At 50.8% G+C, this 15,459-nt stretch overlaps 4 protein-coding genes across 4 annotated transcripts; all 4 read left to right on the plus strand.

Annotated features, from left to right (window-relative positions):
* Positions 1-1,614: 1,614 nt before the first annotated feature.
* Positions 1,615-4,533, plus strand: GLRG_07406 (fungal cellulose binding domain-containing protein; the record flags this gene model as incomplete). The annotated part of the gene is made up of 7 exons (XM_008098091.1): positions 1,615-1,937; positions 2,000-2,075; positions 2,142-2,262; positions 2,314-2,597; positions 2,651-2,786; positions 2,888-3,063; positions 3,145-4,533. 7 exons carry the CDS (start codon positions 1,615-1,617, stop codon positions 4,531-4,533), a joined length of 2,505 nt encoding a protein of 834 aa, XP_008096282.1.
* Positions 4,534-5,712: 1,179 nt separating this feature from the next.
* On the plus strand, positions 5,713-7,655 carry GLRG_07407 (peptidase family M20/M25/M40; the record flags this gene model as incomplete). The annotated part of the gene is made up of 7 exons (XM_008098092.1): positions 5,713-5,768; positions 5,834-5,865; positions 5,952-6,019; positions 6,104-6,888; positions 6,948-7,271; positions 7,333-7,449; positions 7,577-7,655. The coding sequence occupies 7 exons, from the start codon at positions 5,713-5,715 to the stop codon at positions 7,653-7,655; spliced, it is 1,461 nt and encodes a 486-aa protein (XP_008096283.1).
* Positions 7,656-10,530: 2,875 nt separating this feature from the next.
* GLRG_07408 (uncharacterized protein) lies at positions 10,531-11,319 on the plus strand (the record flags this gene model as incomplete). The annotated part of the gene is made up of 3 exons (XM_008098093.1): positions 10,531-10,977; positions 11,048-11,184; positions 11,283-11,319. 3 exons carry the CDS (start codon positions 10,531-10,533, stop codon positions 11,317-11,319), a joined length of 621 nt encoding a protein of 206 aa, XP_008096284.1.
* Positions 11,320-13,831: 2,512 nt separating this feature from the next.
* Positions 13,832-15,448, plus strand: GLRG_07409 (major facilitator superfamily transporter; the record flags this gene model as incomplete). Its single annotated transcript, XM_008098094.1, has 3 exons — positions 13,832-14,013; positions 14,086-14,882; positions 14,955-15,448. The coding sequence occupies 3 exons, from the start codon at positions 13,832-13,834 to the stop codon at positions 15,446-15,448; spliced, it is 1,473 nt and encodes a 490-aa protein (XP_008096285.1).
* Positions 15,449-15,459: the final 11 nt, after the last annotated feature.

Here is a 15,459-nt window from a genome sequence, read left to right on the forward strand (position 1 = left end):
CTGACGTTTTGTATCGATGTGGAGTCAAGTCAAAGAGTTAATGACCTGGGCCTTCTGGCTTTCTGTCACAATGTGACAAGTTGAATCAAGATGACTTCGCGAACAATCTCTACAAGACCCATTATCTTCTCAAAGCTACTAACTGCCGGGTTTATTCTCTCATAAACGCTTATGTGTATGAACACCAAGCAATGTGAGTGATATTTGAGGTCCTTGGGAAATGCGCATGAAACTCTGAAGAGGGTGCGTGTATACACAATTATATGTATAAGTCAGTCCCCATGATGACCCGCCTGACACGTGGACCGGCACCATGGCACCATATGGTGTGTGGAATTGACAGTTACCGGATTCCCTCTCACATCATCCAAGCTTTCTCGGTTTTCGCCATCTTCAATGTGAAGGAAGAAGGGTGGCTCTGTGATGCTGATGTTGCACCAAACAACGAAGCCCCACAGCGGTGTTGCTGGCAGGATCCGCCAATACAAGCTTTCCATTCCCGCACTCTAGCTATTTGAGTGAGCCAACGTCGATCCGTCTCACCCATTCCCGATTCAGCCATCCACCGCGTGTCGCTTCCAGCCTAGTTCCGCACGTCTCCGCGAACCCATGGGGGAATAGGGTCCCAATCAATAACCCAAATCTTGGGGCCACATGCAGCTTACAGGGAAAGTCGGACGTGGCTCCCGGTTCTCCTGTACAATTCCTTCCTCTCGGCCTCCTGATATGGCATGATCTTTGGAACTTGGAAGGGGAAAAGAATGATAGAAGGACAGAAATGCAAGGTATGCGCCCAATTATCGAACTGCCCTTATTACCCATCTCATCCGTGCCAAGGACCTTGGCCGCCTTGCAGCACCATATGCTATTATTACTGACACAGAGATTTGCGCGGGATATGGGAAACAAGTTGTCCTCACGGGACCGTGAGTACGGGTTCCAGACGGCTCTTCGACCTTAATCCAAGGAACCAAATCCCCTTACTGTAATTGCACACGACCCTTAAACATACCCCTCGCGAGAGCCGAAAAGTAATGACCCTAATGATATTATCTACTTTCCATCCCCGTTAATAACAGTATTGGAATATTGGAGGGAGCGGGTGAAGAAAGCTTAGCTTTGGCCACGGTTCCTGGGACCTGCGCCTGAACGAACCGCGTCCCCCATGTTGACCTTGCCCCTCACCCCAAGCCCGCCAAGCGGAAGTATGTCTTCCTTCAGCGGCAAACGGATGCAGTGCATCCGGGTCTTCGGCAAGCTTGGGACCGCGGCATCGTCCGACCTGTCGTGGCAAACTCCAGTTCATTGATGGAAATTAGAGAAGGCAGCCTCGATCTGTCTCGCTTCCGGAGGGCGGAGTCAGAATAACGTGCTCGATTCAACTGTTGAACGCGATTGCTCATTCGCACCACGGTGGCACCGTTTGCTATCTCAGTTCTACCAAAGAAACAGGACGCTTACCTGGTTTACTTATAATGCTGGACAGGTCTGCTGTCGTCAACCTATTCCTGTTCCCCTTCTATCACCTAGTCTACCTGCCACAGAAGCCTGAACGTCGCTCTCGCGCCGGACTTGTAACGACTAGTCTCTTAAGACAGCGGTCACTGACCCAAGATGAAGTACGCCAAGCTTCTCCTGGCCGCTATTGCGGCCCCAATCCAGGCTGCCTTCACCTGGAAGAACGTCAAGACCGGCGGCGGCGGCGGCTTCGTCCCGTCCATCGTGTTCCATCCCACGACCAAGGGCGTTGCCTATGCCAGGACCGATATTGGCGGTCTTTACCGCCTCAATGCCGACGACTCCTGGACCGCAGTCACCGACGCGAACAGCTTCGCTGATGATTCTCACTGGAGCCGGTGGGGTGTCGATGCGCTCGCGCTTGATCCCCAAGACGATAAGAAGGTGTTCATTGCCGTGGGAACATACACCAACAGCTGGTGGGACCAAATCTACACTTTCTATTTAGGATGAACTGAACTGCTTGCTGATTCTTCCTCAGGGATCCCTACAATGGGCAGATTGCGCGCAGCTCGGACCGGGGTGCCACATGGTCCTTCGCTGACCTCCCCTTCAAGGTAAGAAATTGAGAATGCATCATGTATCCCCCACAGATCCAACAGACTGGGTGACATTTGTATTAGGTTGGCGGAAACATGCCCGGGAGAGGAAACGGCGAGCGTCTTGCAGTCGACCCGAAGAACTCCAATATTGTCTATTTCGGTGCCCGGAGCGGCAACGGGCTCTGGAAGAGTACCGACGGAGGTATGGTAAATCAAGTCTGCGCAAGGACAACGTGATTTTGACTCTCTCTAGGGGCAAGCTTCTCCAAGGTCTCACCCTTCACCGCCGTCGGTACTTTCCGTCCCGGGCCTGTCGGGGACCAGTACAACGGCGACATCCAGGGTCTGAACTTCGTCACCTTCGATCCTACTTCTGCTGCAGTCGGCGGTGCCACGTCCAGGATATTCGTCGGCGTTGCCGAGAACACAACGTCTTCCGTTTACGTCTCCAACGATGCCGGCTCTACTTGGTCCGCTGTTGCCGGCCAACCGGGAAGATACTTCCCTCATAAGGGCAGAATCCAGCCTGCCGAGAAGGTGTGTTCTACGTTGGACGATTGCTATTGGTACTAGACTGACAACCTCTTAAGGCTCTATATCTAAGCTACGCTGACGGAACCGGGCCTTACGACGGTACCTCCGGTTCCGTCTGGAGATATGACATCACTGCTGGCACCTGGAAAGACATAACCCCGGTTTCTGGCGCAGACTTGTACCACGGCTTTGGTGAGTTGATACATTTCTGCGCCCATCGTTTCCTCAACATAGATTCATTTGGAAACGTTGCTTTTCTTGAAGAGTCAACTTGAAGTACTAATGAAACTCAGGTGGCTTGAGTGTGGACCTCCAAAAGCCAGGTACCCTGATTGTGGCATCTTTGAACAGCTGGTGGCCCGACGCAAAATTGTTCAGATCAACTGACTCCGGCAATACCTGGAAACAACTTTGGACATGGGGTACCGATGGTAACCAGAACTTCAGCTATGTCCAGACTTCACCAAAGGTAGGAAAGCCCCCGATAACGAAGAGCTTGGAGGATGAGTCAATAGAAATCAAACAGAACTTGAACACTGACGCATCGCAGGCCCCTTGGATCAAGACCAACTTCCTCGATGTCGATACCAAGGACTTGGGTTGGATGATCGAGTCCTTCGAGATTGACCCTACCGACTCCGACCATTGGCTGTGGGGCACCGGCCTCACTATCTTCGGCGGCCATGACCTGACCAACTGGGATACTGGAGCAAAGGTCAACATCCAGTCCCTGGCTGACGGCATCGAAGAGATGGCCATCCAGGAGCTAGCCAGCACTCCCGGTGGCTCGGAGCTTCTCGTCGCTACCGGAGACAACAACGGATTCACTTACAAGGCCCGAAGCGACATTGATACGGCACCGCAGACCACCTGGACCGACCCCATGTGGGCAACTTCCATAAGCGTCGACTACGCAGGCAATAAGGTCGCTAACGTTGTCCGCGTCGGAAACACCGTCGGAACCCCGCAGCTGGCCGTCAGCTCCGACGGCGGCGCGACTTGGAAGGTCAGCCCGGCCGCCGGCGCCGCGCAGTACGGCGGTTCCGTCGCCTACTCGGCCGACGCCGACGTCATTCTGTGGTCGACGGCGACGGTCGGCGTGCAGAGAAGCGCCAACGCAGGCTCCCTTGCAGTGGTCTCCAGCATCCCCGCCGGCGCCGTCATCGCTAGCGACAAGCGCAACAACACCGTCTTCTACGGCGCCTCGGGTTCCAGGTTCTACCGCTCTACCGACGCCGGGGCGACCTTCTCCACCGCAGGCTCCCTCGGGTCGGCCACAAGTATCAGTCACATTGAGGCACACCCGATCAAAGCCGGCGACGTCTGGATGTCCACCAATGCCGGAATCTTTCACAGCACCGACTACGGGTCCTCCTTTACCCAAGCCTCCACGGTCCTCACAAACACCCACCAGGTGTCCCTCGGCAAGGGCTCCGGCTCCACCTGGAACCTCTACGCCTTCGGCACCGGTCCCGCAGGCAGACGCCTTTACGGCAGCGCCGATCTCGGCGTATCCTGGACGGACCTCCAAGGATCCCAGAGTTTTGGAGCCGTTGACAGCGCCAAGATTGCCGGTTCCAACAATGAGGAGAATCTCGTATACATCGGCACCAACGGGCGCGGCGTCTTCTATGCCTCAGGCGTCATTCCTTCCTCTGGTGGCGGGTCGACGTCTGTTTCTCCGACAGCGACTGCCGGGCCATCGAGCAGCAGCTCTGCGGTCATCGTGAGCTCTTCCTCATCTTCTGTTGGGACTACTTTGGTGACATCCTCTACCTCCGCGACCCGGACCGCCACCAGTTCCTCCCCGGCTCCTACGGCGACCAATCTAGCGAAGCAGTTTGAGCAGTGTGGTGGTGCGGGTTGGAACGGCCCGACTCAGTGTGTTCTGCCGTACACCTGCAAGCTTTGGAACGAGTGGTACGCTCAGTGCGTGTAGGCACCAGAGAAAAGGGCAATTTCACGTGTGAGACAGTGTAACGCGATATGAGCTTAGAAAGTCAAGGCAAGGCTTGAAGATTCAACAAAAAAAAAGTCCCCGAAAGCCAAAAGAAAGCTTTCGCGGTCTGAGACTATTTCAAATCCAGTGCTTTGCATGATGCCTCACCTTAACAGACGGGTATGCTGGATGTGTGTTCCTTTCATCCATGAATTGCATTAACATACAAAGCAAGACGATCAACTCCTTAACATAGTTTACTAACGAATTATACTATTAAACAGGTTCCACAAATCTTTCCAGCCGGTTGAAATAATACATATAGCGCCAGGCATATACAGATATCGGTGCGGATAGTATTGACTGCGTCAAGGATATAAACCCCGTAATGACTGGTTCGTTACTCCACACCCGAGGCCGGGCCGTGGCTACCTGCTACCGAACTTTCGGACAAATCCCCACCCAAACGATGAATAAACTGAACGGCCTTTTCCGCATATAGTCCAGCACGAGTGCTAGAAGCATAGCAATACATCTTAGCCCTCGATGGATGACGACCCAATAACACGGGAAGAAACTTGGGAGTGAGGTTGATAAAAGGGCAAGTATCAAGACTGATGACTCGGGAGTTATTCAGCTCTGTGCACGCCAGCCTATTTAAGTGAAAGTCTACGGTACTAGGTCAAAAGTCCGGCTAAACCAATGAGAATGGCCAACTGAAAGTTATAGTAGATGGTTGAGACGCATGGCCTTTGGTGGTTCACTGTGAACTGACCTTGAGCTATTATTAATGGGTCCCCTCTTCGACTCTTCGTTGGGTTATCGTTATCGGTGTAGTCGGACTTTTGACCTGAGACTTTACAGATCATTTGTCGTTCTTTGTATTGGAAATTCGTTGTTGATAGATCGTTTGCTCTCGACTACCCTCCCAACTCCCAAACCACGTCTTGCACGCTACAGAGAATGTGGACCACGACATTGCCCCCCACGCTGCCAATCAATCAATTGCATCCAGTATCCGATTTCGGTACAACGTGGGCCCTTTGTAGCTAAGCCCAGGTAGGATACGATGCGTCCACTTCCCCTCTTCCCCTCTTCTATCAACCGCCAAAAATAGCTCCTTGACGGATACCAAGTCGAATAGCTGCATTCCCAGGACCTGTCGACAGACATTGAACAATGGCCTCAACTATTCCAAAGTACGGCAGCGATGGCCTGGCTGGTTTCTATGCGAAGTGAGTTCAGTCGTATTGTGCTTCTTCTTCTTCTTCTTTACAGCCTCGATACTGACCCCTTTCAGAGTTGATGAGCTCGAGAAGCTCTTCATCGATAGTAAGTAAACAAGTGTAAATTAGTTTAAATGGAGCTTGTCGGGTGTGAGACTGAATTCGAAATACTCATACGGTAATGCGCAACAGGACTTGGAGATGCAGTCAAAATTCCATCCATCTCTGCCTACGCAGACCGGAGAAAGGACGTGTTCGAGGTACGGAACTAGGTGCATAATCAAATCCCAAAACATAAGTAAAAGCCAGCGGCTACAAGGTTTCTGGTACTGACCGCAACGTAGATGAGTGAGTGGGTCGCCGCCAAGATGAGAGCTGTCGGGATCGACGTGAGACTCAAGAGTCTGGGTAAACAACAGAACGCCGAGCTCGAGCTTCCGCCCTTGGTGTTAGGACGGTATGGCAAAGACCCCGAAAAGCCGACAGTCCTCGTGTACTGCCATTATGACGTTCAACCTGCCTCCTTCGAAGACGGTTGGAAACACGAGCCATTCAAAATGACAGTCGAGGAAAGTGGCAGGCTCTGCGGCCGCGGCACTTCGGATGACAAGGGCCCTCTGGTTGGGTGGATCAACATGATAGAGGCTTTCCAGAAAGCTGGTTTGGAAGTGCCGGCCAATTTGGTCTTCTGCTTCGAGGGAATGGAGGAAACCGGGTCTTTCGGTCTCCGAGAGGCTTTGGAGGACGAGGCAGATAAGTACTTCTCCGACATTGATGTAGTCTGCATCGCCGATGTTGTTTGGGTCAGCAACGAGCAGATTAGCATCCCTCAGGGCTTGAGGGGCATCATTTTCTATCTTGTAACGATCACGGGCGCGAAGCAGGATGCACACAGCGGCGGCTTTGGGGGTCAGATTTCCGAGCCAATGGTTGACATGGTGAACATCATGTCGTCGTTGGTGGACTCGAATGGGAAGATTTTGATACCTGGGATCTATGATAACGTTCAACACGTCACGGAGAAGGAATACCAGAGTTACCAGAAGCTGAACATATCCGAAGAGTCCTTGTACGGTGGAACTGGTGGAAGGAGCCTTTACGACAACCAGGCTGACGCACTCATTGCTCGGTAAGTCTTTTTCATGTTCCGCCTACAGTTTTCACTGAATTTACATTTATGTTTAATAGATGGAAGAAGCCGTCCCTGAGTCTGCATCGGATCGAGAACGCTTTGCCTGGCGCTGGGGCTGTCACCTCAATTCCCGCCAAGTTGGTGGGCAAGTTTAGCATTCGGACTGTGCCCTTCATGAAGGCGGACGAAATCGATCAGATCGTACGGAAGTACATCCAAGAACGTTTCGATGGACTCGGAAGCAAGAATGACATAGAGATTGAAGCTTACCCTAACGATTGGTTCTTTGAGGATGCTAGTCATTGGAACTACCAAGCCGCTATCAAAGCAACAAAGAATGTCTGGGGTGTCGATCCGGCTATGACGTGTGAGGGTGGCAGGTAAGCCAAGACCCGGGGAGTTGTAAGCCGTAACATGACCTCACATCTAATGTTCCCGCAGTATCCCCATCGCCCTTGATTTCAAGAGGATTCTGAAGAAAAACGTGCTGCTGCTCCCTGTTGGCCGGCCTACAGATGGGCACCATAGTACAAACGAGAAATTAGACAAGATTAACTAGTAAGTGAACAGCTTGCCTCGAGCTTAGACCTTGTCACAGGACATATTAGGCGTTAATTACTGCCCGTAATTAACGGCGTCGTTTTTGCGACAGATCTTTACTTGGTATGACTGACAATGTTGCAAGCATCAACGCCATCAAGCTTTATGGGTCTTATTTGCAGGAGGCGGGAACTCTGTGGCGTAAAAGCAATGGAAAAGTGTAGTCACTTTTACATCTGAAAAGGAAAACGCACGATAGCCATTTCTGATAGTTCATATAACGAGCATAGTAAGCAGGAGACAGAGTAAACTTCTATTGTACGATGGAATCGGCCCAGGCATTACGATATCAATTTCAACAAGATACCCATCATGATCTGAGTCTTCCATAGTTTACATTCTCATATGGCTCCTTCGGCAGGCAAGACTTCGGGTTCTAAAGCACCGTGCTTAGCCCCTGATTCGATTGGGGGCAAACGTGTCCATGGCGTAGGGCTGGTAGCTCCGGTTTTATCATCCACGATGGGGTACACCCCCTGAAAATTTTGGATGACATCCCTACACAAAACGTTCCAGAATCACAAGCAGAGACTAGGATGATATTAAGAACCAATTACGTGCATATTGCAACGTCAGGGTTTTGTGCTGTGAGATATCAACGCCCCAACCACCCATATGTTCAAAGGTCAGACGATGCGCTCAAATAGGCTGAATAATGTACGGATGCACCCAACACAATTACCCAGTTGCAATCTAAACAGCCTCATATCATTTGCATACATGTGCGGACCAAGCGTTAGTGCCGCTAACTTGGCAGGTAGTTCTCTGAAGACTAGGCGGCGATGAAACAGAAGAACGTAAATAGGAGAATTGCACACTTTATTCAGTACGAATAAACAGGACAAGCAGTCTTATTGCTCCAATAAGTCGGTACTTTGCGAATTTAGTAGTGACTCTGCACGGCTTTGCTCTCTGGTCAATACTTTCATGTTGATAGATAAGAATGCTATCCATCCACACGGCTGACTTTGAAGCTAGGCTGCGTTGCGGGTTTATATAATACGTCATGGATGATTTTTGACCTAGCAGAAACCTCTGAGACAAGATCTGACGTGTACCGATCTTATTATCATCCCATTTTCCGTTTGAACATGGACTGGGATCTCCCGCTACTGGAGGAGTTCGCTCTGTAATTTCAATAATGCCAGGCTTTGCTATGGAATCTTACGAGCGTGTCACTCGAATTGGAATAACACTCCTCATTTTCTGAACTAACAGTCATACGACATGACAGCTACTAATCATTCCCTCAGCACTAAGGTTCAATAGCTGGATCTTAGTTAGACATTTGAGATAGGACATGTAATATTACTTAATTTTTATTCGTGGTATGCAGGTTGTGTCCCGATCATGAATAATGCGGGGTTTGTTACTTTCATTCGAAGATCTCGGTATTAAACTTTAAATATCAAACTTTATGTAACTTCGCATGTTGCCGATCATAGGCCGAAATGGTGATAGTTTTGAATGACCACCAGGAAGAAGCGCATGAACACTTGATGGTTACATTGACTTGTCAACATCACGCAAATTGATTCGTTGGAGGTCGAAAATTACTTCCAGGGGCGATACGTTGATGCTGATTTGCTGCCTTCACAAAAGAATCAATGCTCCACAATCAATATCAAACACCATATGTGAGGTGAGCAAGGTAGACACTATTCATATAAGAGGCTCATGGGTATTCAATCAGAGCATCCGCACTTTCAACAGCGTCTATTTTCGAGAAGAAGATCCTTTAACAGCCACTTTGGTCCCATTCACAGGATGAATAGCCGAATCCAAGATCGCGAGGAAGCGCTTGCCGCCCTCGGAGAGCTGTGCTCGCTGACTCTTGGGGACTCCAATGTCGTCCCCAGCTTCGTTCTTTGCGGCTCGCCAGAGAGCAAGTCTGTCGTTCTAGAAGTTATTTCCGGTCTAACGTTTCCAAACGACTACGCTAGCAACCGACTGCCTATCCACTTTGGTTTTCATCCCGCCTCCAAAAGTAGGATCAAAGCCAGTATCCACCCACCGCCTGAGAAAGAAGCAATGTCGAAGCAGTGCAGATACGATCTTGGAAATATACAAGAGTGCTACACCACCGAAGGTTTGAAGAGAATCCTGAGAGTAATAAGCGCCGAACAGAGACGGCATATGACCAACCACGAATCAAGATGGAGTGCTTCAAAAATCACCATCAATATCGAGATCTACGGCCCCGGTCAGCGCAATATACGGGTAATAGATTTGCCCTCCTGGACGACCGACTTATCTGAGGAACAAGATGCAGTCACATCTTATCACAGTCCTCAGAACATTATACTTGCCACCGATTTCGCACCATTCGACCCTAATAGCCAATCTGGAATGGACCTTGCTGAGAAGCTTGATCCTGATGGAAACTGCACTTTGGCTGTTGCGTTGATGGGTTATCCAGTTTTGGGTGAATTGAGTGTTGATGAGCATGAGATTATCAGGCGACGAAGATGCAAACTTTTCCTTGGCAGGCGCATACTCAAATATAGCACGGATATCGACGACGATGGCACACTACAAGCGCTCTGGCATACGTTGAGAGAACCTGTACTCAGTGCAGAAGCTTTCTGCCTATATCTCGAGGATATGCTACTCGACAGATTTCTCGCTCACCTACCTGACATACGTCAGAATCTGGAGGCGACATGGCGAGGACCGTCTAACAAAGAATTTCAAGGCCCCAGCCCATTGCAAAATGAATCACCTAAGCAATTTCTTACGTCAAGCACGATTAGTAAAGAGTTCTCTTTATTGATAACGGCTGCCGTGAGTGGCGACTACTCAAGTCCCTTTTTTAATAATATTACCAAGTTAGACACGTATTCTTTTGACAACAGGCTACTATCAAATATCCAACGGCATCTTGCACTTTTTGACCAAAGGATGCAACAGCAGAGATCCTATATATCAGAAGGATCCACAGAACCATATGGTTCCAGCGAAACCGAGAGCATGGTGAAATCAAGCTGGAACAGTGGATTGCCTGGGATGCTGAGTCCAACCATCGTTTCCGAGCTACTTATGTCTCGATGCCGGCCATGGGAACAGATAGTGCAGGCGACTACAACGGACATCACATACAGTGTTCGAAAATGTGTCGGGGAAATTCTTGGCTACATTGGATGGACGAAAAACATCGAGGGAGCCTCCGGTGATGTGGAGACGGCGCTGGAGACCGTCATCAAAGACTTCCGCCAAAAGGTCGATGAGTTGATGCGCCCTTATCGCTACGCACATCCACTCATATATAATCGTACCGTTATCCAGCGCGTATGGAGCCTCCAGGATTCCCGGCGGAAGGCTAAAACCGAAGCCCAAAGATTGACCGGGGGCAAACAAAAAATCGGGTTCTTCAAGGCGAACCGCTCGGAAGATTGGGACGAACTACTAACAGCCTGCGACATCGAGAGCAACTTACATCGCCAAGCCTGTGAGCTCGCCTCTGATTACACGACGGCTTATTATGAGGTATGTTATTTGTTTTCCGAATGACCTAGACCGTGTTTTGCAGCTGCGTTAACTGTGGCGATTTGCATAGGACGCTCTGCAAGGATTCATCTCGAATTTCGGCCTGTACGCAGTTGAAGAATGTCTTTTGTCAAAACTGAAGACCATATTTGAAGTTGAGCAGGCTTCAGAAGAGTCTGAGAAACCCGTTCTTGGCGAGGACGATAGGTATGTGAACACAACCTGACAGTCAAGGTCATTTGCAGTCCAAGAGAAATATGGTATTAGATTGAAGACTATGATTGAAACGCTGAGACGTGTTGAAGCATGTCGAACAGCACCATCTATGACCGAGTCTTCTGAGGCCACTGGAGGTAAAGGTCCGGGCGATCTTCATTTCAATCCTGGGCTAACATTTTCACATATTAGCAGATATTGATACACCAGCATCCAACACACAGGACGATTCGGATTTCGTCATTCGCAATAGGCCGGATAACTGTTTCCAGTTCCATCAACACGTTTCGCCAAGTGACTCCGAAAGTAATTTTGAAACTTATATAGAGACCGCTGATGATCAAGAAAAGGGGAACGACAAGGACACCATCGAAGTTTCATGTCGACACAGGTTGACGGGGCGGTGTAAGAAGTGCAAATCACGTCGGGCGAAGATGAAATCCATAATAGATTGATCTGTATTGTGGCGAAAGGTCGTTAGCTTCCTCTCAGAACGTCCTCTTTTTACGATAGCTGTAGTAGTTCTTCAGGAATATAATGTTAAGATATGCTGAAAGCAAGCTACGAACTGTCAACGGGGCAACAAGGAGTGCGATAGGAAGCCCAAACTCCCCCAAAAGCGGAACGCCCACGTGAGAGGATAGTTCTTGTGAAGGAGGGGGGGTTGGGGGGGGGGGCGTCAATGAAGTTGATTTCACATCACTACATAACACTGTTGAAGCCTTTTTTTGTTTTCCAACAGGATAAAAAACTCGGATAACCCCAGGTCATCCCACGTAAGGTTTTCTTCATTAAGTACATCAAACGACGCCTGCCGCCCCCTGCAACTTACTCAACCCAAGCTTGCATTCTGGGGGACTGTAGCATCAAGATTGCTAACACCCACGTCATGAGAGCAACCAAGCGCGTCTAGAAGCCTGTATTCTACGACCTATCAAGACAACTCCTTAGTCGTTACCGGCCCCTCAACCGCCAGCATCAAATCAAGCCCAAGAGCGGTGCTAGTCTCCTGTCGCATGGCGTTATCTTATTCAGCACAGCCAGAACAAGTAAAAGGTCCTTCGCAATAAGCATTGGCCGCTCGGTATGTCAGACGATCTCCTCCTGTTATACTCACGAGGAGAACCAACCAACACATTTTCTGCTCACTAATACTTATTTTTTGTCTGTGCCGTTTCGCCCCCACTTTCTTGCTCGTCGCTATTTACTGCTTTGCTGTCACATTCTACTCTCTCGCCGCGTATTTTCGCCACGCTGCATTGTTTGTTCACATGTCGGTATACCCGGCCCATTTAGCCTGTCAGATCCGGAAGCCTACTATACCTAAGGAGGCAGCTCTCACTGTTGGGCCCATAAACTTTCAGCTGGTGTGACTAGCTTGCAGATTCAGGGTGCCTCCAACCCAGTTGCGACCACTATGTGGCGGCCTTAGTTTGGAAAGTGTCTCACGCCCGCAAGATTGAACCTGTGGTGCCGATCAAGGGAGGTACTGGGCTTCAAAAATATGGTAAACGTCTCTTCTCATGACATTCATATCGACTTCTGATTGCTGACCTTATTTGCACCTATACTATATGCTTTATAGCAGAGGCTATAAGCAGTCATCTGTTGGATTACTGAGATATGATGTGATGAGGTACGCAGTGAGGATCGGCTGTAAATATTAAGTCAGCAAACATCGAAGTCCATCACAGGGCGATGACCCCATTTGATCAGTCATTACCTTTACGGAATACTAGAACCACTACTACATATGCCGTTCCAGCTACACAGGTTCACAATGACCTCAATCATTAAGGATGTATTATTTGAACGTACGTTACTCTATTCAGTTATATTTACAAATTGACCAGCAATTTATTTCTATTACTCTTCAGCCTATGTTGGGATTTTATGTATGAAAAATAAGAAGGACCTGGGGAGGTGTTGGCTAGACTGTCCGTTTGTCTTTGCGCTGAGGAGACAGCGTGTATGCCGGCCGAGTAGGTATGCGTGCGCAGTAGCCGAGATCTAGTTATTCAAAGTTTTTGCATTCACTCCTCGGCAATAATTCTAGGGCCCGATAGCTACTCCAAGAGAATCCAGACGTGCTTGGATTGGTGACTTATACGGTTTTAGTCCTAATGATCCAGCGCGCTACGAACGATGAGGTGCCGACAGAACCCGGTGTGGATGCTCGGATTCCACAGCCAATCAACGACCGAACAGATCCTGAATGGGTACATACTACAGTAACCTATCACAATTCGGCTCCGGTTGTTATATGTCAACAATGCAAGGCGGAAGTCAACGATACCGCGGTGTGACGAGGTACCTGATTCGCCTGATATCTTGCAACATGGTAAAGGAGCATTTGTACTACACTAATGACATTTGCCTGGCTACACGTACACATACATACTCTATACTCCGTAGTCTGTGAATGAATCATTTAGTATAGTGGCTGACATGCATGTGGGACTGCCAACGCCGGCCCGCTTATTGCCACCCATGATTTTTTTTCTTTCTTTTAGTCCCTGACGTGGGGCGAGCACGCAACAGACGCTTGCATGCTGATGATCGGGTCCTCTTCAAGCATAATTCTGCGTGTTCCTTTTTGCGCCTGGCAGAACCAGAAACTTCCCCGCCTGGACAAGACATGACCATGGCGACCGTGGCAGAGGACCAGCCGTTGCTCGTAGAGGACCCTCTCTGCGAGCAGGACCTGTCGAAGCATTTGCTCGACTTTGACCCCAACGGCGACCCTGAGAACCCCAGAGAGTGGCCGACGCCCTTCAAGTGGACTATTGTCGGTCTGCTGGCCCTCACGGCCTTCACTGTGTACGCTCCTCGTCTTCTTTCTGCCACCGTTTCGTGAAGAGCAACCCTCCAGGCTGACCATTGCTCTCGCAGCACCTTTACCTGCATCTCTGTGGTGCCCGTCGCCGCACACATCATAGCGGACCTGGACCAGAATGAGGGCGGAATCAATTCCCCCGCGGCCGCCCTGCTCGTCACTATCTGGGAGCTGGGCGAGGCCGCCGGCCCCCTTCTCATCGCGCCCCTGTCCGAGATCTACGGCCGCTACCCCGTCATGAACGCCGCCAACATCCTCTTCATCACCGCCACCGTCCTCGCCGCCCTCAGCACCAGCACCCCGCTCCTCATCGCCGCCCGCTGCCTCACCGGCCTCGCCGTCGCCTCCAATGTCCTGAGCCCCGCCATCATCGGCGACATATTCGCCCCGGACCGCCGCGGCTCCGCCATGAGCTTGGTCATGGTCGCGCCCCTCCTCGGCGGCGCCGTCGGCCCCATGATCAGCGGTGCCATCGCCCAGACCCTCGGCTGGCGTCAGGTCCTGTGGATGAGTGCTGCCCTCGCCGCCCTCTGCGAGCTGCTCTTCCTCACCTGCTTCCGCGAGACCTACAAGATGACCATCCTGCGCCGCCGCGCCGCCCGCCACGCCGATGAGCACGGCCCGTCCCTGCACCCGGCCGGCGTCGACGACCACAGGGGTCTACTGAAGCTCTGGGAGTCGGTCAAGCGGCCCTTCCAGGTGCTCTTCCAGTCCGGCGTCCTGATGGGCCTCTCCTTCTTCGGCTGCATCACCTTTGCATACTTTTACGTCATGTCCGTCAGCCTGCCCATCATTCTCCAGGACGTCTACGGCTTCTCCCCCGCGCTCACCGGCCTTTCATTCATGGCATTCAGTAAGTTCCCGGTTCACGTGTCATGCGTAGCTCGTCCGGCGACGAAGCGAATTTATCACTAACACAATCCAGGCATCGGGTCCTTCATCAGTGTCCTAGTTAGCAACTTCAGTCTGGACAGGATATACGTGGTGCTCCGCGGCAACGACGCGGTAGGACGCCCCGAGTACCGTCTCCCGCTGGCCATCATCGGCGCTTTCACCCTGCCCCTGTCCCTCATCGCATATGGCTGGATTGCAGAGCTACACCTCCCCGTGGGCTACCTCCTGCTATCGGTAGCAATGCTCGGCTTCACCATGCTCATGGCGTCCTTGCCGATCTCGTCATACGTTGTCGACGCTACTGGCCTTTACTCAGCCTCCGCAATGACCGGTGTCATCGTGACGCGATGTCTCGCCGGCACCTTCCTTCCTCTGACCAGCGGGCCTATGATGGAGAGGTTCGGATACGGTTGGGGATTTACGATGCTTGGGGTCTTGAGCATTTGCCTGGCGCCCATCCCGGCGCTTATTATGAGATACGGCCACGTCTGGCGCCAAAAGTCGGAGTATACGAGAGATGCCTGAGACGTTATGAG

Source organism: Colletotrichum graminicola (assembly GCF_000149035.1).
Source record: "Colletotrichum graminicola M1.001 genomic scaffold supercont1.31, whole genome shotgun sequence".
Taxonomy (NCBI): Eukaryota; Fungi; Ascomycota; class Sordariomycetes; order Glomerellales; family Glomerellaceae; genus Colletotrichum; species Colletotrichum graminicola.